The 25,485-nt window shown below is 46.0% G+C and overlaps 1 protein-coding gene across 1 annotated transcript; it reads right to left on the bottom strand.

The window, feature by feature from the left end:
• GSG1L (GSG1 like) lies at positions 1-25,485 on the bottom strand. Its single transcript, XM_086622475.1, has 5 exons — positions 25,341-25,485; positions 21,229-21,340; positions 16,434-16,601; positions 939-1,544; positions 1-427 (listed from the first exon to the last, which is right to left on the bottom strand). Exons 1-5 carry the CDS (start codon positions 25,450-25,452, stop codon positions 1-3), a joined length of 1,425 nt encoding a protein of 474 aa, XP_086478601.1. The 5' UTR covers positions 25,453-25,485.

The following is a 25,485-nucleotide window of genomic DNA, read 5'->3' on the forward strand; positions in this document are numbered from 1 at the left end:
TTATTGCACATCTTTCTGAGTGCTTTGCTGCATGTGTTGTGTCTCTTCCCTCAAGGTCTGGCTGCTAATTCCAGGGAATATGCTTTTCAGAATGTCACAGTACACCGTGTAGAGCTCTGGGTCTATTTTGGGCTCGGGCAGAGGTTGGGACTTGCAGGCCTGTTCGGTGACTGAGTGCTGTAGCAAGTAGACATCGCTGAAGAGCGCGGTCAGGATCTTGTGTGCAGCCTTGTAAGGGTCGTCTTCGAACTGCACCATGGCCTTGAGCTCCGTCAGGGTGTAGCCGTTGTAACGCTTGCTGTCTTCGGCCAGGGGCTGCACGGTCTCACCGATGTGTCTCACCTTCCACTTCAGGCATTTCAGTTCTTCTTTTACGTCCTCTAGTTCTTCCTCCATGGCTTGGAATTCCTTCGCGGTTACAAATCTCCTGCCAAGGAAAGAAGTGGCAGACACTGTGTGGAGTTCAGGGGCTCAGAGGGGTGAAATCAGCCCAGCCTGCCTGGGCTCGGACCACAGAGCCTGCGGTTTGGGAGGGCAGATACCGGCCGTGCCGCTGACCACCACCCCGGCTCTCATCTGCCGGGCTTCGCAGTAACAGCAGAGCTTCTCTCTGCGGGTATAGGGAGAGCTGTGCTTTCTCTCTGGAAGGGAAAGGAGGCACCTCGGAGCTGTGCTCCCTTGGAGGAGCTGAGGTGGACAACCTGGCCCAGGGATGGTCCTGTATTCAGGTCTGGAGAACTAAATGAATGTATGGAAAAGATATTTTGCTTCCTGGATAACAGGGTTTAGAGGGAGCATAGGGTAGTTACTGGAAAACAAACACTGGGACCATTTATATCATAAAAGATTATTTTCTTTTTTAATGAGGGGCTCTTAATGTCCCTATACCAAGTTGAGTTATTTGAGGACTTAAACATGTGAATGGTCTGGATACGTACCTTTCATGATCAGGATCTTCCAGATCTGATTCAAAACCCTTTCCTGTATTCTTTAATTCAGTTTTAGAATAGCCAGGAGACTGGGAACGATCTTCAGGAGTCATTGTTGCTGGAGGCCTTGTGCTTTTCCTGGTTGGGGTCAGCGTGTGATCTGATGCTGAAGCCTGTACATTTTGTGCTGTGTGAGGACAAAAGGTGTAGAAGGAGGTCGCATTGATCCCTGGACTGACTGGAGAGGAGTCAGAGTATTGCTGTGGCTTGGCTGAGCTGGCTGTTAGACTGAGCCTGGGGCTGGCTGGGCAAGACGTGGGAATAGTCCTCGCTCCGAGTGGGCTGGAACATGATATTGCTAAATTTTTATCTCTTTGCTCAAATGGTTGAGGGCTTGGTGATTCTCCCGGGGCCAATCTAGTGATGGAGGTAATGTCCAGCAGGGTTTGATCCTGAACCATGGAGATCTGGCTGGTCAGTTCTGATGAAAGTGAAGAGCTGCTTGATGTGTCGCTGGAAGAGCTTGACGTAGCGAATGGGGGTATTTTCTGAGCGTTATGGTCACTCCTGTTCCTCTGCGTGCTAGTGACATTTAGAGTTGGGTGTTGTGAAGCCCTAAAGAAAGACAAACACACACTTTTTCCTCTGGACTAGGCTAAAGGCTTATAAAACAATTTTAGGCCTGTTCTGGGACTATTTTAAGCCTGTTTCCCATAACTGCATTTCCCCATAGGCTGATTTGCTTCTCGTTTCTATAAAACCCCCTGCTTCTCGTGACCAAGAACAAAGTGTTTGAGAATAAGGCACATACATTCAGGACAGGCTCCTCCCTGGTGCCCGCTAAGCAGTGGTCAGCTGTCATCAGTGTGATGATCACTGGCACATCAGTGTTCTCCTTCCCAAAAGTCATACAGCTCTGTGAGAATGAAGGATTTGGTGCTGCGGAAGGACAGGAAGGGAAAAAAGCTTCTGCCATATTGGCTGTCACAAAGTCCAGTAAGAACACAAAAAGATAAAATCTGGCTTGCAGGTTGCCACAGCACCTGCCCTTGATCATCCCTGCAAGGTGTGAAGACCTGCCTTCTCCGTGGACCTGCAGGCTTTAGTCTCCTGGAAGCTCTGCACGGTGACCCAGTGAATCAGGGGATGAATAAACAGGCAAGATAAAAACAGAAGGGCAGCACAGAATGACATCATTGTTCCTATGGTGACATTATAGGACATTTCTTTTATGCAGCTTGGTGTGTGAAGGACTTTTCTTTCCGCCTCCAAGCTGTAGACTGTGTAGAGGGCTGACCAGCCATTTTAGGTGGCTGGAAATGCCAACTGCATGGGATGCCAGACTACCCCTCCTGAATATTGTTTCCTATACTTTTCTCCTGGCTGCTGCCAGGCACGAGAGATCCTAATGCTTTTTCTTCTGTGGCAAAGCTTTACTTAGTTTGGCAAGACTGATGGCAAGAGAGGAAGATGTTGTCCTCTGGACTGGAATTGCCCTGATGGGTAGTGGATGCATCTAGAAATGCCTTGACCCTGACGGGGAACACAAACATACCCGCTGTGCAGCTCATGATTCAGGATTTCTAACAGCCAAAGGACATGACAACCTTTTGTAGCAATACCGGTGACCAGCTGAGTCTTCTTGTCCATCTGATATATTCATATTCCTCTCGTGGTGGAAGATAACAGAAAAATCCTGGTCTGGATGGGTTATATGAGATCTAGTGTGTGAATCCCCATCCTGTTAGTACCAGTGGCTTGAATTAGATGCATATTCAGTTCTCCACCTCCCTGCGGCTTTCTCAGTGCTGGATGCAATTAAATGCCAAATCATTAAGGTCCTAAAAAGCACCTGTTGACTTCGATAGGGTCAATTAAGGCCTTTGCTAGATCACAACATAATTATCAGGTTCAAATCAAATTTAGAGTTTTTGTAATCGGAAAAGCAGACAGTAGCAGCACTACTGCACAAAAACAGAGCCAAAAAAGAAGCATAATATGGGTTATCTAAGAGGCAGGAGAGAAAACGAGAGCACACGTGTCAGAGGGAGCACCCTTCCCCAGAAGTGCCTTGCTTTCACAAACTGGCTGAACGGGGTGGAAGGCAAGAGTTGCCAACTAGATATAAGGAAAAGCTTTTTCACCCTGAGGGTATTCAAACATTGGGATGGAGCCCAAGAGAGGTATTGGGATCTCCACCCTTGGAGGTATTCAGAACTCAACCAGACCAGGAACTGCGCAGCCTGATCCAGCCTGGTCTAATGGACATGTCATGAGCAAGGGACTGGACTAGAGACCTCCAGAGGCCCTGTCCACCCTACGTTGTCCTGGGGTTCAGTGATTCTGGCTAACTATGAAAATAACTTATTTCCCTCAGAGTTTCCCCTTCTCCTTCCACTTTTCTCCCCTCTGAGTCCCATCTCACCATCCTGCTCTCGGCTGTCCCCTTCCATACTGACTTGATCGTGCCTGCTGCAGGAGGGTCTGTCATAGATAAAAAGCTTTTCAAAAGAAAAACAGTGTTGCTGGCAGCCCTCTGGCTCAGATGATGTCGGATACGTCGCAGTGGGTGGCTGGGGCTGTTGGGAACGCGGGCTGCGGGAGGGACGGGGCTGGAGCTGGGCATCGCCGCTGTGCCACCTCTGCAAATTGAGCTGCTGTGTCTCTGCCTCTCCTGAAAGCAAGGAACGAAGGCTTGGGGCGTGTTTGGTCGTGCTGCGGAGGGGTTCAGACAGCTGGAATTTGGCAGAGGTGAAGCTGACTGTTGGTTTCTCGCCAGAGAGGCTCAGAAAACTGGAAAACTTGTGAGGATCTAGAGCCGGAGCTCCTGGCCGAAGGAGCGTGTCCCGTGCCCCTGGGACGAGGCAGGTGGGGACAGAGCTGTCTGTTGGTTCATGGGCTGCTCTGGGACCGAGAGGAGGAGTGGAAAAGGGTGATCTTCTGGTACAGGGAACACCAATCAAAACTACTGGTTCTTCAAATCATCTGAATCTCAGGCATCCCTTAATCTTCACTGCAAAGCCCCACGTTCAGTAAATACATTTTGCTGTAGCAAATGAAAAAAAACCCTGTTCTGACAGGGGCAAAACCCATTTTAAGGCAACTACAATAAAAATGCATGTTATAACTTTTTTGTTAAAATATATGTGTTTGTCCTCAAATACCTTCCAGTGTAAAACTATTTGAACGTGAAGTGAGCAACAATCCCCACCCACATCTGGGGGAAATGCAATACGCACAGTAACTGGAAGGCTATTTGGGGGCATGTACAATCTGAAATATGTCATTTCACATCTTTAGCAATGTTGGACAGGGTTGGGGTTTTTGTGGTGGTGTTTTGTGGTTTGTTTGGGTTTTTTTTTCAAAAATCCAGGATTATCTGAAGTAGATGGAACATTTATTGAAAGATGCTATTTAGAAGAGTGACAGAAAGAACGTTTCATAACTAATCGCACTGAAATTTATATAAGAAACGTTTCCAATTCACCTGTGCGCTGAGGAAACAAAAAAAAATATTATAAACTATCACTTTCTTTTGCTTTCCTTTTCCACCCTTCAATTTCCACTGGCCACAGTGCTAAACATGGGCCTGAAGTTCCTTTTTTCACCAAGCTTAGCTCAGAAGCAGAGGAGCTGGTTGCTTCAGAAGCAATCCAAAGCTTGTTAAAGCAAAGCATCAGTCTGGATTTTAGCAGAGGTAAATGAGGACAGAACCGAGACCCGTAACTTTGGAGTTTCCTGGTGGGCAAGGGTTTGCCTGAAGACAGGAATGAAATTCCCATTGCTTTCAATATAGCAAGGCTGGATCTTAGATCGGTAACCGTGGTGCTTTATGAGAGGGGATTTTTTTTCCACCTGTTTTTATGTAGTGAATCACTATGAACTGAATAAATTACAGGAGGAATTGCAAGACCTGGAGCCGAAATCAATGCTGACATGAAATAGGAAGGTGATTGCAGCTGTCAGGTACCTCTACAAGGAGAAACCTTGACTCAACTTTGAGCGACACTTCAAATGCGTCAAGCCCTTGTTGTCTGCCTTCTTCCAGCCCTGCGCTGCTCAGCATATCAAGCATGTTCCCCGTTGTCAGAGTGACCTTGTCTGCCGTCTGTGCCTTGCCCTCTCCAGCTGAGCTTGTGCAATAGACTTTTTGTAGTACTGAATTTGGAGAAATTTGGAAGTTGCCTGCAAATCCAGCACCGCTTTCCTTCTGTGGCACGTGCAACCAAGAAAAAATAGTGGATATTCTTTTTTCTATGGATCATTTCCACCATGTTTTAATCTTAGAGTTCTTGTGATGATCTTGTTTGAACAGAAAAAAAAAAACGACAATATGCTTTACAGTGAAGCACTGAGGGGCTGATTGCATAAATCTTACTGTAGACAGCCAGGGGTGGGAGGATGGTAGAAGAGCTGTGGGATGGACCCAGGGGAAATGCCTGCAGGGTGACGACAGGAGAAAAAAAATATTTTTTTCAAGGCCTTCTCTTTGTCAGGTGACCTTCCTAAAATGCCCACACTGCCAAAACAGTGACTATATTATTTCTTTTAATGCTGAATTAATTTTAAATGTTCTTTCAGTTTTCTATGAGAGAAGCTGGTATCCTGGACCCTGGGTTTACCTACCTCAACTAACAACCAAGGCTTTTAGCCACAGACAGTAAGAACATGCTGTTTCCTGCTCAGATCTTGGCTCTTGTGAGCTACCTGTCTCCTCTTTGGCTTTGCCACCATACCTGTCGCTCCTTGTCCTTTGTGACATGTCTCCCACCTCTCTCTCACTCCTTGTCCTGCATCGATTGTCTGAACCTCTCCCATCTGCCTTGTGGGTCCCAGGCACACTGACCTAAGCAATGAGCTCATCGTGTTGGTGCCAAGAGGTGGGAGAAGACTGGAGGGGAGAGTGGAAGGGGCATGGTCATACAGATGTCTGAAATCAGGTACGATTGCTGTCCGGAGCCTAGTAACAGTGAGCATTTCTTGGTAATAAAGAACTGAACAATGACAAAAAAATCCTGATGTGAAACTTCTCCTTCTGTCGTTTCTGTGCAGCGACTCCGCACAACCGGTGCATTGAGATCTCCCACCCCTGCACACCGAGAGAAAAAACTGGGACCCGCAAGGTCAAAAAAGACAGCAAATAGACTATTAAGAGTGTTTAGAGCTTTGCAATGGAAATTCTAAGTTTGATATGAACAAAATATGACTGGGGATATTAGATGTACAGGGGCCAGTGCCATATGTTTGCACAGGAAGGCAGCTCGGTGAGAGCAGAGGATGCCAATTTATAGCTGGGGCTCCCTGGTGCTGCTCTTAGCCCAGCTCAGGCAAGTAAACCCTGTTAAAGGAAAATTACAGTTTAGTGATGGACATTAAATGGCTTCATGTAGAATTATCAAGACTGAATATTGCATTGCTCCCATCAAGACTCCTCTGGAATCAAGCTTCTGATGAAATCTGTAATTTGAGGCCAGTTTTCAAAATTGATAGCTTGGTCTCGCTAAGAGAGGAACCTGAGATCCTGCCCTGGCGCTGGCCTGGCATAAGGCCCTTTGTGCTTCCTGCGCTCACACGCTGCTCCTGGGCTGCTCTCAGACCTTTCATAGCCTCTCTGGCCCGTTGGTGTTTGTCTTCTACGATTGTTCAGTCGCCTTCTTTTATTTACAGGTTTTTACTGTTTCACCCTATGGCTGCACTCCCTAAAAATCCTTGCCTCTCAGCAAGGACCAGATGCCCTGTTTGTCTTTGTGGAAAGGCAGAAGAAAGCCTGATGTCTGAGGATGGGTGAATATTCTTTATAAGACTAAAGGGTCAGTGTAACCCTCACTCGTGTAACCCAGACCAGCCTTCACGGCTGCTCTGACTCTAGCAAAGCACTTCTCTTGTCATTCTCCTGCCATCAACAATTTTCTGCTGGCCAAGAGCCCGCTGCAACACTATCTTCTCTCCAAACCAAGGGGCATCAGCCTTTGTCCCTGCAGCACTTGCCACTGCCACAAGACAAACGCATAATAATCAATACTAATATTAATAAGTAATGTTAGTAATAAACATTCATAGTACTGTTTTTTCTACATACTTTGTGGCTTTAATGTTTGCCTTTGGATTTAGTACCTCTTTGTTTACATACCACATCCTATAGAGGTAGATTTTTTTTTTTTTGAGTGCAGAACCTGACTGAGAGGTAGATTTTTTTTTTTTGAGTGCAGAACCTGACTGAAAGCTATGGTTCAGAGATCCAAACCCCACGACGCTCCGCTTCCCAAGCCTACAGGAAAGCATGCAGAAAGGTAAGTGTGATACTAGGGCATCTACCATTTGGGACCTCGGATATGTCATTTCGTATTGGTGCCTGCTGTCTCTCTATCAGTACAGATTACGATGCTTTCTGACCTCACGGGGGTTGCAAGCCCCACCACTGATGCCTTTGCTGCAACACTGCGGGGTACTTCTCATGCAGATAATACAATGGGCTCCTCTGGATATCTGCAGCTAACGAGCAACCACAAAGGTTGGTTGGGAAAAAAAAAAAGCAGACCTGGTTCTGGGGAAAGAAAAGCAGCTTTGGTTTGGTAGAAGACTGGCACTTCTGCCCAGTACGAGGCCCTCAGCTAGGTGCCTGGGCCAGGCAAGGAGGCACGTTCCAGTGGTCCCATCTGCCTGCGATGGGCGGTTCCTGGCTTTTTTGTAAGTCTGCCCATAAAAGCTGAGGTGAGTTTGGAGGTCTGGAACTGAGACCTTCCTAACTCTTTCGGGGCTGCGGTTCCTCTCTACGTCCTGGTGAGAAATGGCTTTGAATCTACACTCTGCTGAGTTGATTTCTTGCTAGTGGTGTGGCTGAAAAGCTTGAGCCTATTCATCAGTCTTACAGCACCAGCCCCTGTGAACAGCTTTTGAGACTTTGGCCCCACTGCAGGCAGTTTTACAGTGAGAGAGAAAGCGATGGTCATCGGGCAGGTTCGAAAGAAGGTCAGGATAACAGGTCTGTGCTGTCTGCTCCTGCTTAGTGCCACCACGCAGAGTTGCAGGGATGTCAAGGCTGAGCCCAGGCTCTTTTGTGTCTTTCTAGTGTGTCTGTCATGCCCCGTCCCTAGCGGAGCCTCATAATACAGCTCCGACGTGCGGTGTTCGTGGTCCAGTGCAAAGGAAGAAATTACTGTGTCTCGAAATGGGCAACGTGACAAAGAAGAATGGGAGAACGTGAAGGTAGAAACAACCTTAAGGAGAATCCTCTGATCAGATACAGGCCAATTATGACTTGATGTGGTACAGGGCTTGTTCCAGGAAGGAGACTTTCCTCTGAAGGGTGTAAGGGTTCGTGCCACCCTCAGCAGCAGTAACTAGTGATTTTTCCTCCCTAATAAGCATCAGGAATGAAGATTCTGAAGCTTAAGTTGCATGCATAAGTAAACCATGAACTGGGAGCGGAACTTCACTCATATCACTTTATTAAAATTGATCTGGTTTCATTACTGGAGGTGATAGATGTGAAGCTGCAGCTGATGTAATATTGAAGAATGGCCACAGTTCTATAACCTGATACCTGACTTCTCATTTACAGATTGCTTTTACGGCGCTGTCAGCACACCTGTAAGCTGTGTGTCCTTCACATCGGAGTACTGGGGCAGGGCTGGGTATGGGACCAACAGAGCCTGGTTTCTGTTCCTTGGAATGCCTCATGTCAAGAACTGTTATTTGTTCTTTGAAACAAAGACCTTTGGATGGTCTTCATAATGAAATAAGCACATTTGAGCGCTAGCCAGTAGCTTGGCAGGTTGGGAATTTTCTTGGGAAACATGACCCAGATCAATTTTGTACTAACAGACATTTTCAGGTCTGTGAAAACGAAGGATGTGGATCTGCCTGTGGAAAGGTCCATAACTGACATGGTGTTTTCAAGGAGCAGGAGTTACCAAGCGAGCTGATGACAAACCAAGGTTGGAAGCAGTTAACACTATCCTGCCTGTGGGGAGACCACCTGCAGTGACATGGGACTGGAGGGCTGTTCTAGCAGGTCTGATGAGGGATTGGGATCCTCAGTTACTGGGGTTGTGGACACCAAGCTTCCATGAGGAGGTGGCTGAGATGTGCATCTCAGAAAGACAGAGGCAGCAACATGCTATGAGGTTTCCAAATTTTAGTAGCACAGAGTCAGCAAATCACTTTCCCATGACTCCCTCCTGCTGAATGAAGAATCATTTGCTTTCTTTGCCAGAAAATTGATGCATGAAACTGCATGCATCTTTTCCTGGAGAATAAAGAGAAAGTATAATATTCAGAGCAGGATGGGAGCCATGCTCCAATATTACTCCGTACATTGAACCACTGATTCCTGTTGCTTAAAGTAAGAATTTTTGCAAATTCTAAATAAAAGCATGGCAATTCTCTGAGTAAGGATTAACAGACATGCAAGAAATGGCATTAATTATACTAATGTTATTGTCTACCAAAGCTGCTTTCAATCATTTTTATATTCAAAAGCATGCATCATCATGAATTGGTGATAAATATAGATGAAAAAAGGTAGTGATAATGAAAGTTATACAGGTGTAAATTAGAGCATATTTTTAAACTACTATGAAGTCACAGCTTCTTGAGATAACATGAAATTATAGGATATGTGCACATCCTAAATTGAATCCTGGGGAATAGTGCACTGTTATATGCTAGCTGATTATTGTTTGGGCAACGCTGTCTGAGAAAGTTACAAACATCTATTTCCATATCTCCCTACTCCAAGCCTTGTTCCTAAGCCCAAGGAGCCAGCGTGGGGACGGTACAAGCCATTGTGTATTAGACATATTTGAGCCATGGTCACTTACTATTTGGGGAGCAGCTATGGAGGCACTGTAACCTCAGGTCCCCAGCCTCAGCCCTCTCCTCCTCAGTCCTGGAAAAGAGAATATAGAAGTAGCACCTTTAACAGAAACAAAAGCTGCTCCCAAACGTACAGAAATGGAAGGGTCAAAATCAATAAGAGTACAACATACCTGGGCTCCTCCATCTATAGCCAGCCAGGCCCATTACGGAGATCGTAACGGTCTCGGGAAGGACTCGGTTCCTTTGGCTTTGCCCCTCTCAGGGGAAAGCTCATGTAAAGAGGCCATGGGGAATAGAAATGAGGGGCTCAGGGCTGCGTCTCTCCCACTCTTTCACTCTTCAGGATGAATCTAAGCGTCGGGGACTAACAGCATTGTACTGTACGTGTGTGTTGGAAGTGGGTATGTCGCTAGTGCTACACCATTTAAGTGGCAGTCCGTGTAATTTTCCGGAAGGAACAGCTCTGCGGATGAACCTTCCTGTGTTGCAGAATAAAGTACAGAATAAATCCAAGGCAGAACGTTACACTCATCCTTGTGTGCTAATGAAAGCTGAATAGTCAGATGGGAAATTCTTATTGATGTCCAGATGAAAAGATTCTGACTCTGTAAATGGGAGGTCAGAGGCTTAAAGCCTGTTCAGGTGTCTGGGTGACCAAGGAGGAAATCGGAGCAAAAGGTTGGCATGTCTTTGGGAAGCATTGATGTGATCTGCACAACATCTCATATATATGAGTACGATGGAGTTAAAGAAAGAAAACTGTGATTAAGATATGTCAGAGAAATGTACAAAAAAGGAAAAAAATAGGATATGCAAATGATGATTTGAAAGTTCTGATTCTCATACTGTTGGGAATAGTCCTGATTTATTATTTCTGCAATAGCTTTGGTCCTGCTGTCTGTTTCAAAACTGCTTTTCCTTTCCCTGCAGAGACATTCTGTCTGCCCTGGCATCACTGGCGATTTGAACTCGGTTCATTCTAGAATTTCACCTGCAGCATCTGCCTGGTGTTGGACTGGTTTTGCAGATCAGAGTAAGGGCTCACTCAGCAAGAAAAACGTTGTGAAATCAGCTGTGATGCCACAATGGGTGTTGACAGACAGCTGCACGTCGGCAAACGCTGTGCTCTGGATGAGTGAACTGGGGAAGGCTCAATCTCCCAGATGTACTCACTAGATCCGTATGTCGGTTTAACAGCGCCTGGTAAGTGCAATTTGCTTCACAGGGAGCAAAAGGCTGGATATGGGACTGAAGGCTGGGCCATGCTCGTCTCCAGAGGCCCCTCTCCCACTGGCACCAGGCTAGGCTGACCACCTTGCCTCTGCCTGCAGTGGCTTTGGTTCCAATGGGACTCAACACCCCTGGCCTCACACAGCCTGACCAGGCATGGGTGCACTTCCAAAACCTGCTAATCTTTCTGCTGGTGCCAACAGTAAAAGACAGCAGTGGCTAATTCGTGTTTTCTCAAATGATAGAACGGTTTGGGTTGGAAGGGACCTTAAAGATCACCTAGTTCCAACCTCCTCTGCCATGGGCAGGGACACCTTGCACTAGATGACGTTGCTCAAAGCTTCATCCAACCCAGCCTTGAAATCACTTTAATAACTTTTTATTCCTTGCCCAAGGCGGTGACTACCTCTCCATAAATAGCTCACCTGGCTTTGATTTCCACCCTTTCAGGCCCCTGTCCCTGACCCCAGGCTTCAATCCTCACGTACTCTTGCCCAAGCCTCTATGTTCCCTTGCCCCAGATCTTCCTCCCCATAGCTACAATCCTCCTGGTTCCAGCAGCTGTGACTGTTGCCTCAGGGTCTCCACCTGCCCCACTGACAACTTCTGCCTTTCCCCCAGCACATGAAAGAAGCAGAGAGGAAGTTTTTCATTCTTCATCTGAAACCAAAGTCCACCAGAGTTCTGGGAGCAAGGAAAGGTGGTGGGGAGCAGCTGAAAGGGGATTTTTTTAATATGGAAACAAAGGAAAGTGAGAAACTGGGGACAAACATGGGAAAGAAGTTCAACGTGAATAGCCTAACTGCACTGTCCTTGCCTGAATGGATGTGATGATCACGTCGCTGTAGCCGGTCAGTCTAAATGAGTGCAATTCTTCTGAATGTGTCCAAATTATTACACAGCCATATGGGCAAAGCTGCTAAAATGGCTACATCTACTGATCTACTCCATCTTGCCTTCCCCTCACTGCCTTTTTAGCACCCCCAAACTAGACAGTTGCACATTTATTAGATGTTACACTGAGAAAGCCGAAGATTTAACAGTGTGGGTGCACTGAAGTTAGTGCTGCACTGGAGGGGTTACCCTGGTCCCTTGCCTGTGGGCATCATTTTCTCATGGCCTTACAGGTTCACTTGTGCAGGGCGGGAAGGAAAGTGTGAGATGTCATGGCATGACCCTGCTGTGGAGGAGCTACATCTCAGTGGCTGCAGGCAGGGGCAAGGGGACAGCGGTCCTGGAACCGCCATCTTAGTGCTGCAGGGCATTACAGAAGCCAAACAGCTGGGCAGTGGAAGAGAAGGTCCTGGCATGTTGATGTTGCTTCAGCTGACTGTCACATGTGGCTTATCAGACTGTGTAGGAGAGAACAAAGAATCCCTGTTGCTTTGACTCATCTGGAAGGGTCCTCAGAGTAGAGGAAGCAGAAAGGCATGTGGAGGGAAATCTCCTCTGCTAGCTGGAGTGAACTGTAGACAACTAACCATGCACAAGATGATATGGGGCAAGAGTATTCATATGAAACAGAGCGGAAAGAGAAATTGAGAGGGAAGGAAGAGAGATACCTGTTATGAACTGACACCTAATGAACTGAAAAATTGAAAAAGATGAGCAAAAGTTATAGACAAATGTTCAGTTGAAAGGAAAACCAGAGAAAAAGGGAGGACAAAAATACCAGGACAAAGACTGAAAGGTGACATGTTGCAGATAATTCTACAGATAATTTTATAAAACACTTAATACAGGAATAATACCTCCAAGCTTGTATCATTTACTTGTTCAGCTTAGCGTTACTCTGAGGGCTAGGCATATCTTTTACATCTGAAGCGCTATAATATCTCTTAATTTTATAATGTGAACTACAAAGTCTACTTTATCTGGAATTTTCAAAGTATCCCAGGCCTGGGAAGGAAATAATTGTTGAATATACCGCCACAAATCTTTGATTTTTCAGGAGCTGTTTAAATGTTTTCCCAGTGATAGGAACAGCAAGATGCTTCGCTGTTGAGGGACAAAGTCTGTGTCTGTGTGGGTGCAGCGATTCCAAGGACTGGGCTGTGTCTGTGCAGTCACACCCTGTGCAACTCCGTTGTGCTTCTGTGTGAATAACTATGTGCTGTTTAAGGTGGAGTGAGAACAGGCTGTGGAGCAGCATTTGGGGTGTCCACATATATTCACATGATTTTGAAGGTCTTTCCTGTGCTGTTCCCAGCTGAGGCAGTGCTGGTGCTGCTGAGACTGAAGTTAACAAGCAGCAGTAACGCAGACTGTGTGAAGCTGCCGAGACAGGGGAGGGGATGGGGTGAGCTGATGGGGAGGGGGAGGGTCAGGGCGAGAAGCCAGGCATTGGTTTGGCTCATCCCCTGTATCTCCTGCTCTGGGTGCTGAACACAGTGCATGCTTTTTGAACTGGGAGCTCTCGAGGGAACATTGCAGTTCTTTTATCCAATAGGTCTCTAGTAAATCTATTGTTATATGCAGTTACATGTGATTAAAATTAAATGAAATACAGTGATATTATGTTTAACTAAGTACTCGCGAGATTAGTGGTATTTTACTGTCAGTATTTTTCATAAAGGAAAATTCTTCTCTGGGAGCAGGGGCCTGTAGAAGTATATTCCGACAAAAAAACTTGTACCAAACAAAACAGGGCTAACACTTTTCTTCCCTGTCTCACAGAAGATAAACTGCAGCTGTGGAGAATCATGCTAAAGCTTTAAATTTCACTAGAAATATATTGCACTTAGACAAGTGCCGGTTGCACCGAGTCTGTTTGACACAGAGGTAGGTGCGAGCGATCGGTGGGTGCCGGGTGGGTGCCGAGGCAGAGGAAAGCGCAGAGAAGAGGACAGCCGTACGTACAACGTAACTGGAAGGAAGAAAGGCTGGAGGGTTTATTTATGAGAGATGAAAGGGAACATGGAGGTGTAGGAGTAGGAGGGAATGTGAAGTATCCCTGGGTGCGTGCACAGGAAGGAAGGAGGATCTGAGTTATTTTCTATTTGCCCAGAGGGAGATGGGAGGGAGGGGAAGGTGAGTGTTTGCTGGGACCGCTGGAACCCAAGGATCTACCAACGCTCTGCTGCTGGTTGATGATCCCTGGACCTCCTGCAGCCTCTCAGTATGCTCAGGTCACAGCAGTGAACCTGACCATGCATATGCTAATTAAAAAAAAAAAAAAAAGCAGGATGTAATGCTGCACAGCTTTAAATCTCTGGAATGATCCCATGGTAACACTGTCTCTGGGCTTCTTATTATGTATTCAGATGCAACAATTAAAATAATGTGATATAAAAAAAGAAAGTCGTAATCATGAAGTTTGGGAACACCACATGCTTGAGTTGTGTTTGCCAAGTGCGTGTGAAGGGGTTTGGAGGAGGTGACCAACAAGTGAATTGCTGGCACAAAACGAAAACGAGCAAGGGGGCTGGAGGGACAGACCAAAACATATAGCCCAGTCGGAAAGCAAGTGGGAGAGACAAAGTATTGTCTGTGAACACTGGTCAGGGTGGCTCCAAGCAGTCACAAGGACCAGGCTGTTCTGTATGCGTGTTGCCCACTATGGAGCTTATTTTGAATGATATGTATAAATGAAGAGTTAAAAAACCCATTGGTTTGTACTGGCCAGGGTGGGACTTGTCACTTGGCTTGGGCATACATGTTGAGTACCCTGCTAGTTGTGTAGGTAAGATCAAACATTCCTCCCAGGAGACCTGAAAAAGCCTTGATACAGCATCTGGCTTGTTGTCTGGCTTTGGAGCCCTTCACCTGTTTATCTGTCACCGAGTGCATTGGGGTGAAGGTCTCTCAGATTACAACCAGTCCAACAGGAATTCCATTGTGAAGCCTTAGTTGCTATTGGTTTATATATACATAAAAAAGGGGGGGGGGGGGGGCTGTGTAATATGGTGGGTGCAAGAGGAATCAAAATCAAAACTGGCAATACAGATGTGAGATAGAGGGTTACTGTCCTCTACACCGTTAGTGGTTTTTGCTATTTGCTGCTCCAGAAAGGGCAGTAGTGGTACTGAATCAAGTTTCCTCAGCGTTTCCCAATGTAGCTCAACATTTTCTGGTGCTTATAATTCTGCTGGTCTCTCATGTGCAGTTCTCCCTTCAGTAATGTGGCTGACTGTTCTCCCTCGTGGAGTGCTGATGTCCCCCGAGGCACACTCTGACCGCTTCCCCTTCACTGGGGTTGGGCTTTTTTTTTCAGGCAAAGAATATTTTAAAATTCACTATCATCTCTAAATGCAAAATTAGGAAAATCATAGTTGTTTGAATAGTTTCTCTCATCCTTCCAGGCTGAAGGATAGAGTGAAAACTTGGAAGTTGGCAGAGGAGTAACTGTAACAACAGAGACTATTAGTTAAGATCGAGTACCCAAAGGAAAGTAACAGGCATGGAAAATCCCTAGTTCTTCCTGCTCCAAGACCTCCTCACTTTGCAACTGAAACATATGATCATTTCAGATCTTCTGTCTCCTCAGAGCTTCCCAGCCACTATCTTCTACCACTGAGAAACTGACACATCGGTTGGAAGAACAAGAATGAAGCCTCCGTATGTTTTCTGTCCCCAAAATATCTTTACATTATTTTCAACAATAGGCTTTTGGTGAGGATTCTTTGTACTTATCAGCTCCTCATCCCACAAAGGTACCCCTATGGAGTCCATCACACCTCCCCTGTTGTCTGAGGTTCATATTTGTGTGTTTTCACATTCTGCAATTTTAAGCAAAGCCTTAAGCTTCTCACAGAAGAATGAGGGCAGCCACATGGGCTGACTGGGAGACATGGGGTCAGCAGTGCGGCAGGTGGGTGGTGGGCAGTGACAGTCAGGGAGAAGGAGCATTTCTGGGCCTTCAGGGCTCAGACAAGTCTTAGAATCCATCTAAGACCCCGGTAGCAATGTGGGTGGCACCGAGTGGGTGTTTCGGCAGAGGAGCGTGGCAGTGCGATGTGATGTACGCGCTATGTTTGTGTGGAGGAGCTCGGGAGGATGGGTTGTGTGGAGGAGCCCAGGATGGGTTGTAGGCATGTGGCTATGGAAGATGGCAACTCCAAAGTGGCCTAGTGGTGGCTGGAAAATGCCTCAGCAGCCATTGGGGTTATTGGGAGGTGCCTATTACACATGCTGAGAGAAGGTGGCTGCAACGTTTGTTATATCCCAACAATTTTACCTTTCCAGAGGGCAAATCGACTTGCATTAGCATCAGATGCATACGGTAAGGACTTGTCAGTCTTGTGTTTTAATGGGTATATAAGAAAAGGCAGGCACTGGGACACCACAAAATTTAAGAAAGAACAAATCAAACAGGACCTTTTGTTTTAACGCACATCTTCTCCAAGTATCTCAGAGCCTTCACCCACAGGTGCTGAAGCGGGTGAGAGCCTGGATTGTCTGAGACTAGCAGAGTCCATGAAAACCTCCACTGACCAAGCAACTGACTGCACTGACCTTTCTCTGAAGTACTTGATGGCTTCCTGGTCTAGGAAGTTCTGCTCTTCTCGAAAGCCCTGCTCAAAGATTTTGCGCTTGTGTCTGAACTCAATGACAGTCTTAGTGTAAGAGTTCAAGGTAGTAACGGAGGCCGCCATGCAGCAGGTGAAAGAGCCCCATGCCAGACTGTGGAGAGAGAAACCAGCAGACAGAGCTGGGTTAAGACAGCAGCTCACATTATATTTCTGACGCCAAGAGACAAACATACACAGGATGCGACCAGGCAGGTAGGTCAGCGGAGACAAGCCTGTTCTCCTCATCTTACCTCCGATGGCCTGTGGCACGAGCTCAGGCGTGCAGGCAGGATGCAAATTTTCAATGATTTGAAATGTTTCAGGGCCTTGCAGACAAGTGCTAGAATCTATAGAGCGGTGATGAACTCCTGGAAGGAGCAATGCCCCAGCAATGGTCTTTCAGACCAGCAGGAGTTCTCCAGCATCCACAGGAGACTGACTCTGCACAATGGTACTGCAGGGATGGTTTCTGTTCCATTTTTTATGCCTTCATCAGACTACTGTATTTCCTTCTTTCCTGGTTCATGGACATTTCTAGCATTCCTGGCTTATATCTGGTCTCTGAAAGCCCCACTAGAATAGAAGACAGCACTTTCATTTTGTGGAGGGATCCAATCTGAGGGCAGTGCCCCTGTGTGCAGGTTGTGCTAGAGCCAATCTTGGCCAGTCAAGGGCAGGACACCTGCAAGTACTGACCAGGAGCATGGTGACGGAGGGGGAAGGAAAATGGAAGTAAAAAAGGTCTTGTCTCCATGCCAGGCTGGAGCAGCAGCAAGCACTGTCCTGGGTCTCCTGGCAAGGGAAGCTCAGCTGAAGCTGCTCCGCTCCCTGCTCCTGGGCTGAGTTTACCTCCTGGGTGTCTTCTGCCCTCCCTGCACACCTCTCCTCCAGCCTTTACCTCACTGATCTCAAGTTCAGATGTGGCTGAGGGGAGCTCATAGCCCCAAGGAGTTTAGATACTTTTTGAGCATGAAATGGGGCAAAAAAAAAAAAAAGGCCCTGAACTCCTCCTTTTGTCTGCAGAGCTGAGCTGTGTCCAGGCTCCCTTGAATCACACTCAGCCCATCAGCTCCAGCTACATTTACACAGTGGCTTCCTAACTAACCTGGCTTAACTTAATCATCTGTGTCAGCTACACACTTTATCTGCTCCTTGCTTTCACCTTTTCCATAATCAAATTGAGCATCAATATAAATTATGCAGAACAGAAAGAATACAGCCACTGCAGCATTCTCTTATAAATAAGCATTATCTACAGAGCCCTCAGCATGAGCTGCTTCCCCATTCTGCGCTGGATCTGCAGGTAGGGAAACAGTTTCTCATTTCAAATTAGACAAAACTTGGAAAAGAACACATAGTCATGAACTGAAATATCTGAAAAAAAAAATAATGATTCAAGTAAACAGAAATGGCTCGTTTCAATGATTTCAGAATTCAGCACATAACAAGTCCCTCGGGGACTCCCATGGCAGTGAAGCGCACGGAGGCAGCCCTTTCCTGCCACTTGTGGGCCTGTTTGCCAGGTGCAATCAAATGAGAGGGAAGTGTAGTGAACCCTGGGTGATGAAGGTCCCTTAGGTTTCCCATGGTTGGGTGGAGAAGTGGGAAGGAAACTGGTGCTGCATGTGAGTGTCCAGGCACAGGGAAGCCTGGCAAGTGTTTTCCTCCTACATGGAGTGCGTGGAAAAGCTCCAACAGCTCCAAACATTTCCAGCTGGGCTCCTAAACAATATCAGGGAAGTAGCCAGCTGAAACCACATGCTTCGCTGTGCCTGACTGGTGCCTGGGGAATGACATACGGAGAAAAAGCTCTCGTGAAAGTTTCTGATCATCTCTAATCATTAACTCAGAAATGCTGAAAGGTTCAGAGAAGGAAATACAGAATTAAGACTTTCAATGTGACCTCAGGTCTGGCATTTGGTAAATCATAATAATGAGGCAATTATGACTGATATGTTTTAGTTTTTATGGACTTTAGTTAACTGTTACTTATTTTTAAGTGTCAAGAATGGTTTTCCTACCTGTAAGAGTCACATCCTACCTTAGGTGAAGACCTCTTTAACAGCAATGCCCCTCTGTGCCAGCTGTGCCCCAGATGTGGTGAGACTGTATCTATAGTGTCTCTGGTAGCTGAGCTCTGGGCTGTGCTCTCAAGTTCCTCTGTGGCTCAAATGGCTCAGGTTTCGGTATTTGTTCTCTGTCTAGAGGGGCCAAGCTGGAACATCCACTGATCCTCAGAGCCTGGAGAATCCTCTGGCCCACCCCTGGCTTGTGCCAGAGCACAGGCCAACCTCCAGGCTTTGCCAATGGCTTGGGAATGGGGTCAGGTAACAGGGACCAAGCCGTGTGTTCTCAATCCTGGAACATCTGAGCGGATCACAAGCAGCTGTTCCTTATTTTGAGGAGAGGTATTTTTAGCATTCCCTTTCGATAGAGGGAAAATAGTCACAGAAAAAAACAGTTTTCCCATTGACACTTGGGAAAGGAATGACAGCCTAGCTCTCCACTCCTGCCCTTTGGCTCTTGACCGTGGGGAAACTGTTTCTTGGCTCTCCTTCTCAGCAGGGTTACAGTTCTCTGGGCTCTGACAGGTTGCCTAGCAGGATGCTGCAGTCATATTTTTTACAGAAGGCTGTAAATAATGCTGATGTTCACATTACTGATTCGGGCATATTTAAAGCTCATGCTTCAGGCCATCACCTGGACTCAGATGGAGCAGAAAGAAATCCCTGCATGTGCAGTTTCCGAGCTCTCCCAGGCTGTCTGGGCATTTGCAGTTAACCCTTCTTAAAGAAGGTGTTTGAGTCTGGGTGATGCCAGGGAGGCTGTAGCCCTCCAGTCTGCAGAGCAGTGCGAGTTCAGTGCCAGCAGGAAGGAGAAAGCCTTGGTTTTGCTGTGTTTGACTTCCCAACTTCGCTCTGCCAGGGCTGAGGAACCTCGTGCCCTTCCTGGGGCTGCTGAGCCCCGCGGCAGGCTGAAGACGCTGCTGCCTCCGTTCAGATGGCTGTCTCAGGGGGGCTGTGCCTGAGCCGAGGTTTGCTCCTTGCCCAGCGTCCTGCACCAGCAGCACGTCGCTTTGGAAGGTACCAGGGGAGGGAGAGAGATTACCAAATCTGAGCAGTTGCCTCGTGACAGCAACAGCTTGAGCAGAGCTCGGCTTTAAGTGGGGTGGACCAACAGTGGCTGTGGAGAGAAGCTGAGATCCCACCGCAGGAACACGGGAAGAGCTGCAGTTGCTCCCACGTAGTTGCCTGCTGGTGGGTATCTCCAGCATCCTCGACAGCGAGACTTAGCCCATGGTCAGTCCTGGGCTTCAGACCAAAGCCCGCTGGGGAGAGCTGCAGGCCGGGGTGCCAAGGCTGCCCTGGGACAGAGCTCTGGTGAGGACAGCAAAGAGCACCAGGAGCTGCCTTCGCAGGTGGCGTGCTGGGCTCAGAACAGCTCCCTCGGGGCATGGGTGGGGTGGGAGGGCCCCAGGAGGGTCCCTGGCCCGGAGGGGACCCACCAGCCTCTGATGGCTGTCCTGAGATGTGGGGTTTCTTGTCTTGTGCAAGATGGAGGAGAATAATCTAATGAGTGCTTGATCGTGCTAGACACTTAACAGCATTCTGAATTTGAGTATTGCAGTGAATTATAAAATAGATTACTGAAGACAAATTAATAGAGAATACGCCTTCTCATTTAAATATATTAATAATTATACAGTTATTATGACAAGATTGTTATAAATATTTATATGAATATTCTAAATATGAGTGCAGTATATTTGTAATTTCATCACCTTATGAAATAAATATTAATTATTGATACATAAAATAAGCTGTATTTTAAGTACAAGGCGATTTATATTTTGTAACATGCTACTGAAATGTTAGTAACTCCTGTGAAATACAGTATAGTGAGGGGAGAAGGAAAGACTAGTAAGTCCCTGCAGTGCTGGGCACTGGAAATATTTGTATTTGTTGGTGTTAGCAAAGGTTGTTGTCTCTGCTTTGAGATGGAATGAAAATAATGCGCTATATTTAGAAAGGAAAAAACAAATTTCTCTAGCTATCCAAAGAGGCTGATGCCTCTAGAGGGATGTGGATGTTGTTTGTAGGTATTTCTATTCTCTGTAGTTTCCTATTCTTGTTAAGCTTCTTTCAAACTTGTAAGCCATATGACACGGTTAACGTATCTTGGCCGAATTATTCTTATGTGTGTTTTAGAAGATAAATGGCAAAGGTCCAAAAAACAAAACAAAACAAAGTCTCCAAAATGTGTTTTCTGCTTTCCCAAGCCTTCTCCCCATGATCCACAGGCAAGTCCCATGGTGCCAGGAGCATTACGTCTTCCTCTGCAGTTGTGTTAAAAGTTGCACTGCAAGGTTCAACTGAGACATTAATTAAAAACCAAAAAAAAAACCCCAAAACCGCTAAAAGTCTCTGAAATGCCATGGCAATTATGTACCTAAATTGAACTTTAATGAGAGTGCTCAATCTGTGTTAGTAATTGTGGCTGTTGTTTATTTGCAAATGCTGTGTACCTGCTGATACGCACAGCTGCTGCTGCACTCTCCCTGATAGCTGTCCTCTAACGCCTCAACAACTGTATGGCCATGGTGGCTTTTTGCTCCCAGCGTTTTGGCACTGGAAATTCACATGCGTGTTCCTGCAAATTTGAGATGATATGTACAATCTCCCAACAGATTGATGGAACAACTCAAAAATGAAAAGATATTAACTGGTGGTGACACTTACCAGAAGGACCATCCATAGTCCCATGAATGTGGTCGCCAGTCCTCTGGCCCAAGGCTGACTGTCACTTGGAAAACTTGAGTATACATCATGTGTGCCACCATGCCCAAGAGACCTGAGAAGCAGGGATTATAATAGGAATTTTTGTGCTAACAGTTTTTATAATTCTTGAGACAGCTACTGCTGGAAGTGCTTGAAAGCTCCAAGAAAGTCTTTGTTGTACTTTTATGCCTCCTATTCTACTGTGGAGGAGGGAGCTGCATGGGCAGAGGGAAGATGTGACTGAGAGCTCATTATTTTACATCATACTGAATTCTCAATTAAGGGAAGAGTTAAAGAAAGAAAATCGTTGAAGAAAATGTTGCACAATTAGCATCACCACCAACCTTGCTGCTGCCAAACAAGGGTACACCACCTACAGGTTATCTCACTCAGCCCATCGCAGACAGGCCCCAGGTAAGAGAATGAGGAGAGAGACTTCTGGAGGCAATGCCAGACTGAACGCGTCAGCTCCACACAACGGTATCTCATCCGAACAGTTGCTAAGATTGATAAATTTGAACGCTGACAAAACACTTGAAAGTTAACGCAAGGAAGTGAACTCAGTATTCCTGATGATGTGTGGTGAGAGGATACCATAGGAATACTTTTGACGGCACAATGTTGGCGAAGCTTGCTTTTGTGACACCGTTATGTTTGGCTGGGATAACTACAACTGGGTGACAACTGGACAACGTATTAGATGCTCTGCTCACCGCCATGCTAAAGCTGCAATTAGCTCACTGGGTTTGCTCTGCCACCCAGCTGGCCTTTTACACTTAGACATCTCTCTACGGAAAATCAAAACCTGCGTTTCAAGAGGTGGTGGCCAGTAGCAGCTCTGACGTTTGCAGAATTTTCTGCCTACACTAGCGAGGTGTATGTCTGCTTCAGGACCAAGGCAGCGCAGAATGAGCGGAGCGCACGGGAAGCCGGGCTTCAGGCAGTGAGCTAAACCGTGGGGCAGGATCCCCATTTCCCAAACACGCCTCGGACCTGCAGGTGCTGCAGGGGCAGCTTGAGGCACTTTGAAATACTGATATTTTGCCACGGTGGGGTACCATGTGGTCCCATATGTTACACTTTGTTCCTTAACCAGAATCTCCATTTATTGTTATCTCTGACCACCCACTTTTTTCCACAATCGTCCTTTCTCCAGGTGGAAGATCCTGATTTTGCCTCCCCAGACCCACATTTTGGCTCTTCTTTCCCACCTACTTTCAGAGCTTAAAGCACTCCATTAGGCTCACCAGCCAGGTGGATGATTCAGGACAATTCCAGGGGAGGGAAGCCAGAGAATGTCATGTTTGTGTTGTGGGTATGTTAAGCAGGACCTTCAGCAAGACAAATGTCATATTTGATACAAACAAGTGCAGAGGCTGAAAGAAGATATTTTATTACAGGAAGCCGCCGTGATTTGCTCAGCTGCTTCGTGTCAGTGTGACACACTGAGAAGTTAGGAGGTGGAAAGAGCAATTCACATTGGAAGAAATGGTAAAATGGTATTTCGGCAGGGTGGGTGGCCTAATGGGAGCACAGCAAACTGGTACACAACTGGCTTGTCTCTGCCTATATTTAATTTCCAGAGTTCACCGGGAGCTTGCTGTACTTTTTATATCAGTGGAATCTTTTCCAGTTGACATTTCTGGAGTTGAGTTTGGGGTTTGCTGTTCCTATACCTACTGTCAGTAATTTTCCAACCTTAATAAAATATTACAGACTGCCCTGAGACATGTCATAGTCACTCAGAGCCATCAGGAGGTTTGACACCGCCAGGACTGGCTTCAGCAAGGCTGATCTGCTCTGTTCTGTCCTGCAAAACCTTGATGGGGTTTCAGCAACGTTCCGACCTTTCGCTGTGTGGGAGGCCAGGATGGTGGTCCACCGACACAGGCGAGCAGGAGGTCAGCAGCAAGTCCTGCTGTAACACAGGGACCACAGCGAAATCGTGACATTTATTGCTTTAGCTGCCTGATGGTGGGGAGCGTTGGGGCAGACACGCAGCTGCCCGTGCTGTCGGTGGCATTACACCGTGTGTAAGCTAGAGCGAAACAACACGAGTCTGTCTTTCATCGTGCTGCTTCATGCACTCTTGGGTGGTTTGTTCCTGATGCCACCCATTGGTTTGCTCTGTTTTAGATGTGCCTTGCCAAGTTCACCACGGTACTCTTTTTTGTACATTTAATGGTCACATTTTGGATAAAACAACCTGCCTATAACATAAATGAAAAAATGTTGTATTTGCAAGGTCATCTTTTCCTCCAACTGGCTGCTTAAGGCTGGACAGAGAGGACAAAATGCCTGTGTGCCCACCCACCTGGGACCAGGGCAACAGATCCCTGCAGGTGGAAAATCCTGATAGTAGGGTGGGCTGGAGTGACTGGAGCGGATGGGAGTGCAGGAACAGTGACTGTTTATAGCTGGCTTGAGATCACGAGCCTTGCAGGACCAGAGCTGTTTCTAGGTATCAGTAACGGGACAGTTTAAAGAACTAAATTTGGAAAAGACAATATATTTTAAAGCATTTTCAGATAACTTTACTAGAAATATTGTTTATGGAATATGTTGCTAGTTAAAACACTTTTTTATAAATATTACATGAGAGACATATGTAAATTTTTTAATTGGTATAAGTTTAAGAGTGATACCAAAATCACAATGTCGTGGGGGGGAGGTTTAATGACTCGTTAAGAGGTTAAGAAACAGGAATAAGTGGCTACACTGTTAGGATAATTTGTCCTACCCTTTACATGTTGAGCTATGAGAATATGGAGATCCCATTGCACTTCTAGGAGAGAACTCTAGCATGAATTTAGTGAGAGGTGTGTTGTTCCAAGTGCTTTGGGGTGGGTTTTTTTTTGTTTGTTTCTTCCTATTTTTCTATCCTTTTTCTCTGTAAAATTTTAAAGTTTATATTTGGAACACCATGGCAATATACTTATAAAAAGGGAAGGACAAAATAAAAATAGAAAGATGTGTAGGAAAGAAAACTTCATAGTTCTTACAAAACTTTAAAACTGCAGTTAATGGTGAAGAGAAAGAGAAGGCAGCATGGAAATAATTGTTTGAATGCTGAAGAATTCCACATAGTTTGATTTTGAAAATTGAACTGACTTTTTTAAAGATCAAAATTACATCCAAAGCTGAAAAATATGCTTTGGCAGTTTTTACCAGATTTTTTTTTTTTTTTTGGCCTCTCAGCTCTACTTCTGATCTAAATTTTACACCACTAGCTGTATTTCACAATTTGAAGCTATCCCTGAAGATACAAACTCCTTCAGAGAAATGTACACTGCCTGTTATAATCTCTTTCAGCTTGAAATACAGCGGAATAAAATGCACTTTTATTGCAGAAGTTCTTTCTGCCAGAGAGGTCCATGCAGGAGTGCTCACAAAAGCCACCTGTGCCTGGTTGCTTGTATAAATCCTGGGAAGTGGAATTTTCAGCCAGCATAGAAGTGAAGGGGCATGCACTTACATGGCTAGATTTGATAACTTCTTTTAGAGAAGTAAATTCTTTAAGTTCATTTGCTGAAGGGCTCCAAGTACAGACCAAGCATTAAAATAGCCTGAAACAGCTGTTCTGAGATGTCCCCAGATTAATCGTGGGGTTGCTCCTCAGGGCAATTAATAGAACCCTTTCCAGTATCAATTTTGCTAATGAACAAGGTGGGCTTGTTTCTTTGGTTTAAAGCACCAAGCCTTCATCTATTCTTACAATTAGCATGGAAAAAGAAGTTTCGACACGTTATTTTTTAATTTTCTCTTGGATTATCAGTGTGATGATGCTGAAGACGGAGGCTCAGGCTATGGCTATGGCAATGGCTGCACGGGCTGAGGGGAGGTGAATTACTGCGTTGCCGTTGTGAAATCAGGTCTCTGTATTTTCACTTCTCCCTCTCAAGAGACAAATCTATTGTGTGGTCCTTGTTCCAAAGGAACAAAAAATTGTAGTGAAAATGTGATAGTGAAATGTGGATAAGCGAGTCTTGTAGCTCCCAGTTTTATTTTTTCGAAGTTTGAGAGTTTTGTTTTGTCGTGGCTCCTCGGGCAAAAGAGAAAGGGAAAGTTCATACCTGAAAGCACAGTGAAGACAGCAGCGAAGGCATTTAACTTGAGCCCATCTATCACACTGCTTGAATGAAAGAGCTCGAGGCACATAAGGCTGAATCCGACGACTAACAGCATGATGTACAACACCTCGGATACTACTGATAACCA

The sequence above is a fragment of the Tauraco erythrolophus genome, chromosome 17, assembly GCF_009769465.1.
Source record: "Tauraco erythrolophus isolate bTauEry1 chromosome 17, bTauEry1.pri, whole genome shotgun sequence".
NCBI classification, from domain to species: Eukaryota; Metazoa; Chordata; class Aves; order Musophagiformes; family Musophagidae; genus Tauraco; species Tauraco erythrolophus.

What these genes read in the sequence shown, in the direction of transcription:
- GSG1L (XM_086622475.1), bottom strand. Translation starts at nt 25,452, where the DNA reads ATGCTGTTAGTCGTCGGATTCAGCCTTATGTGCCTCGAGCTCTTTCAT. An exon ending in TGTCTTCACTGTGCTTTCAG is followed by an intron (nt 21,341 to 25,340) that starts GTATGAACTTTC and finishes CCTGCTTCTCAG; the next exon opens with GTCTCTTGGGCATGGTGGCA. An exon ending in GAAGATCCTGATCATGAAAG is followed by an intron (nt 428 to 938) that starts GTACGTATCCAG and finishes TTTCCTTGGCAG; the next exon opens with GAGATTTGTAACCGCGAAGG.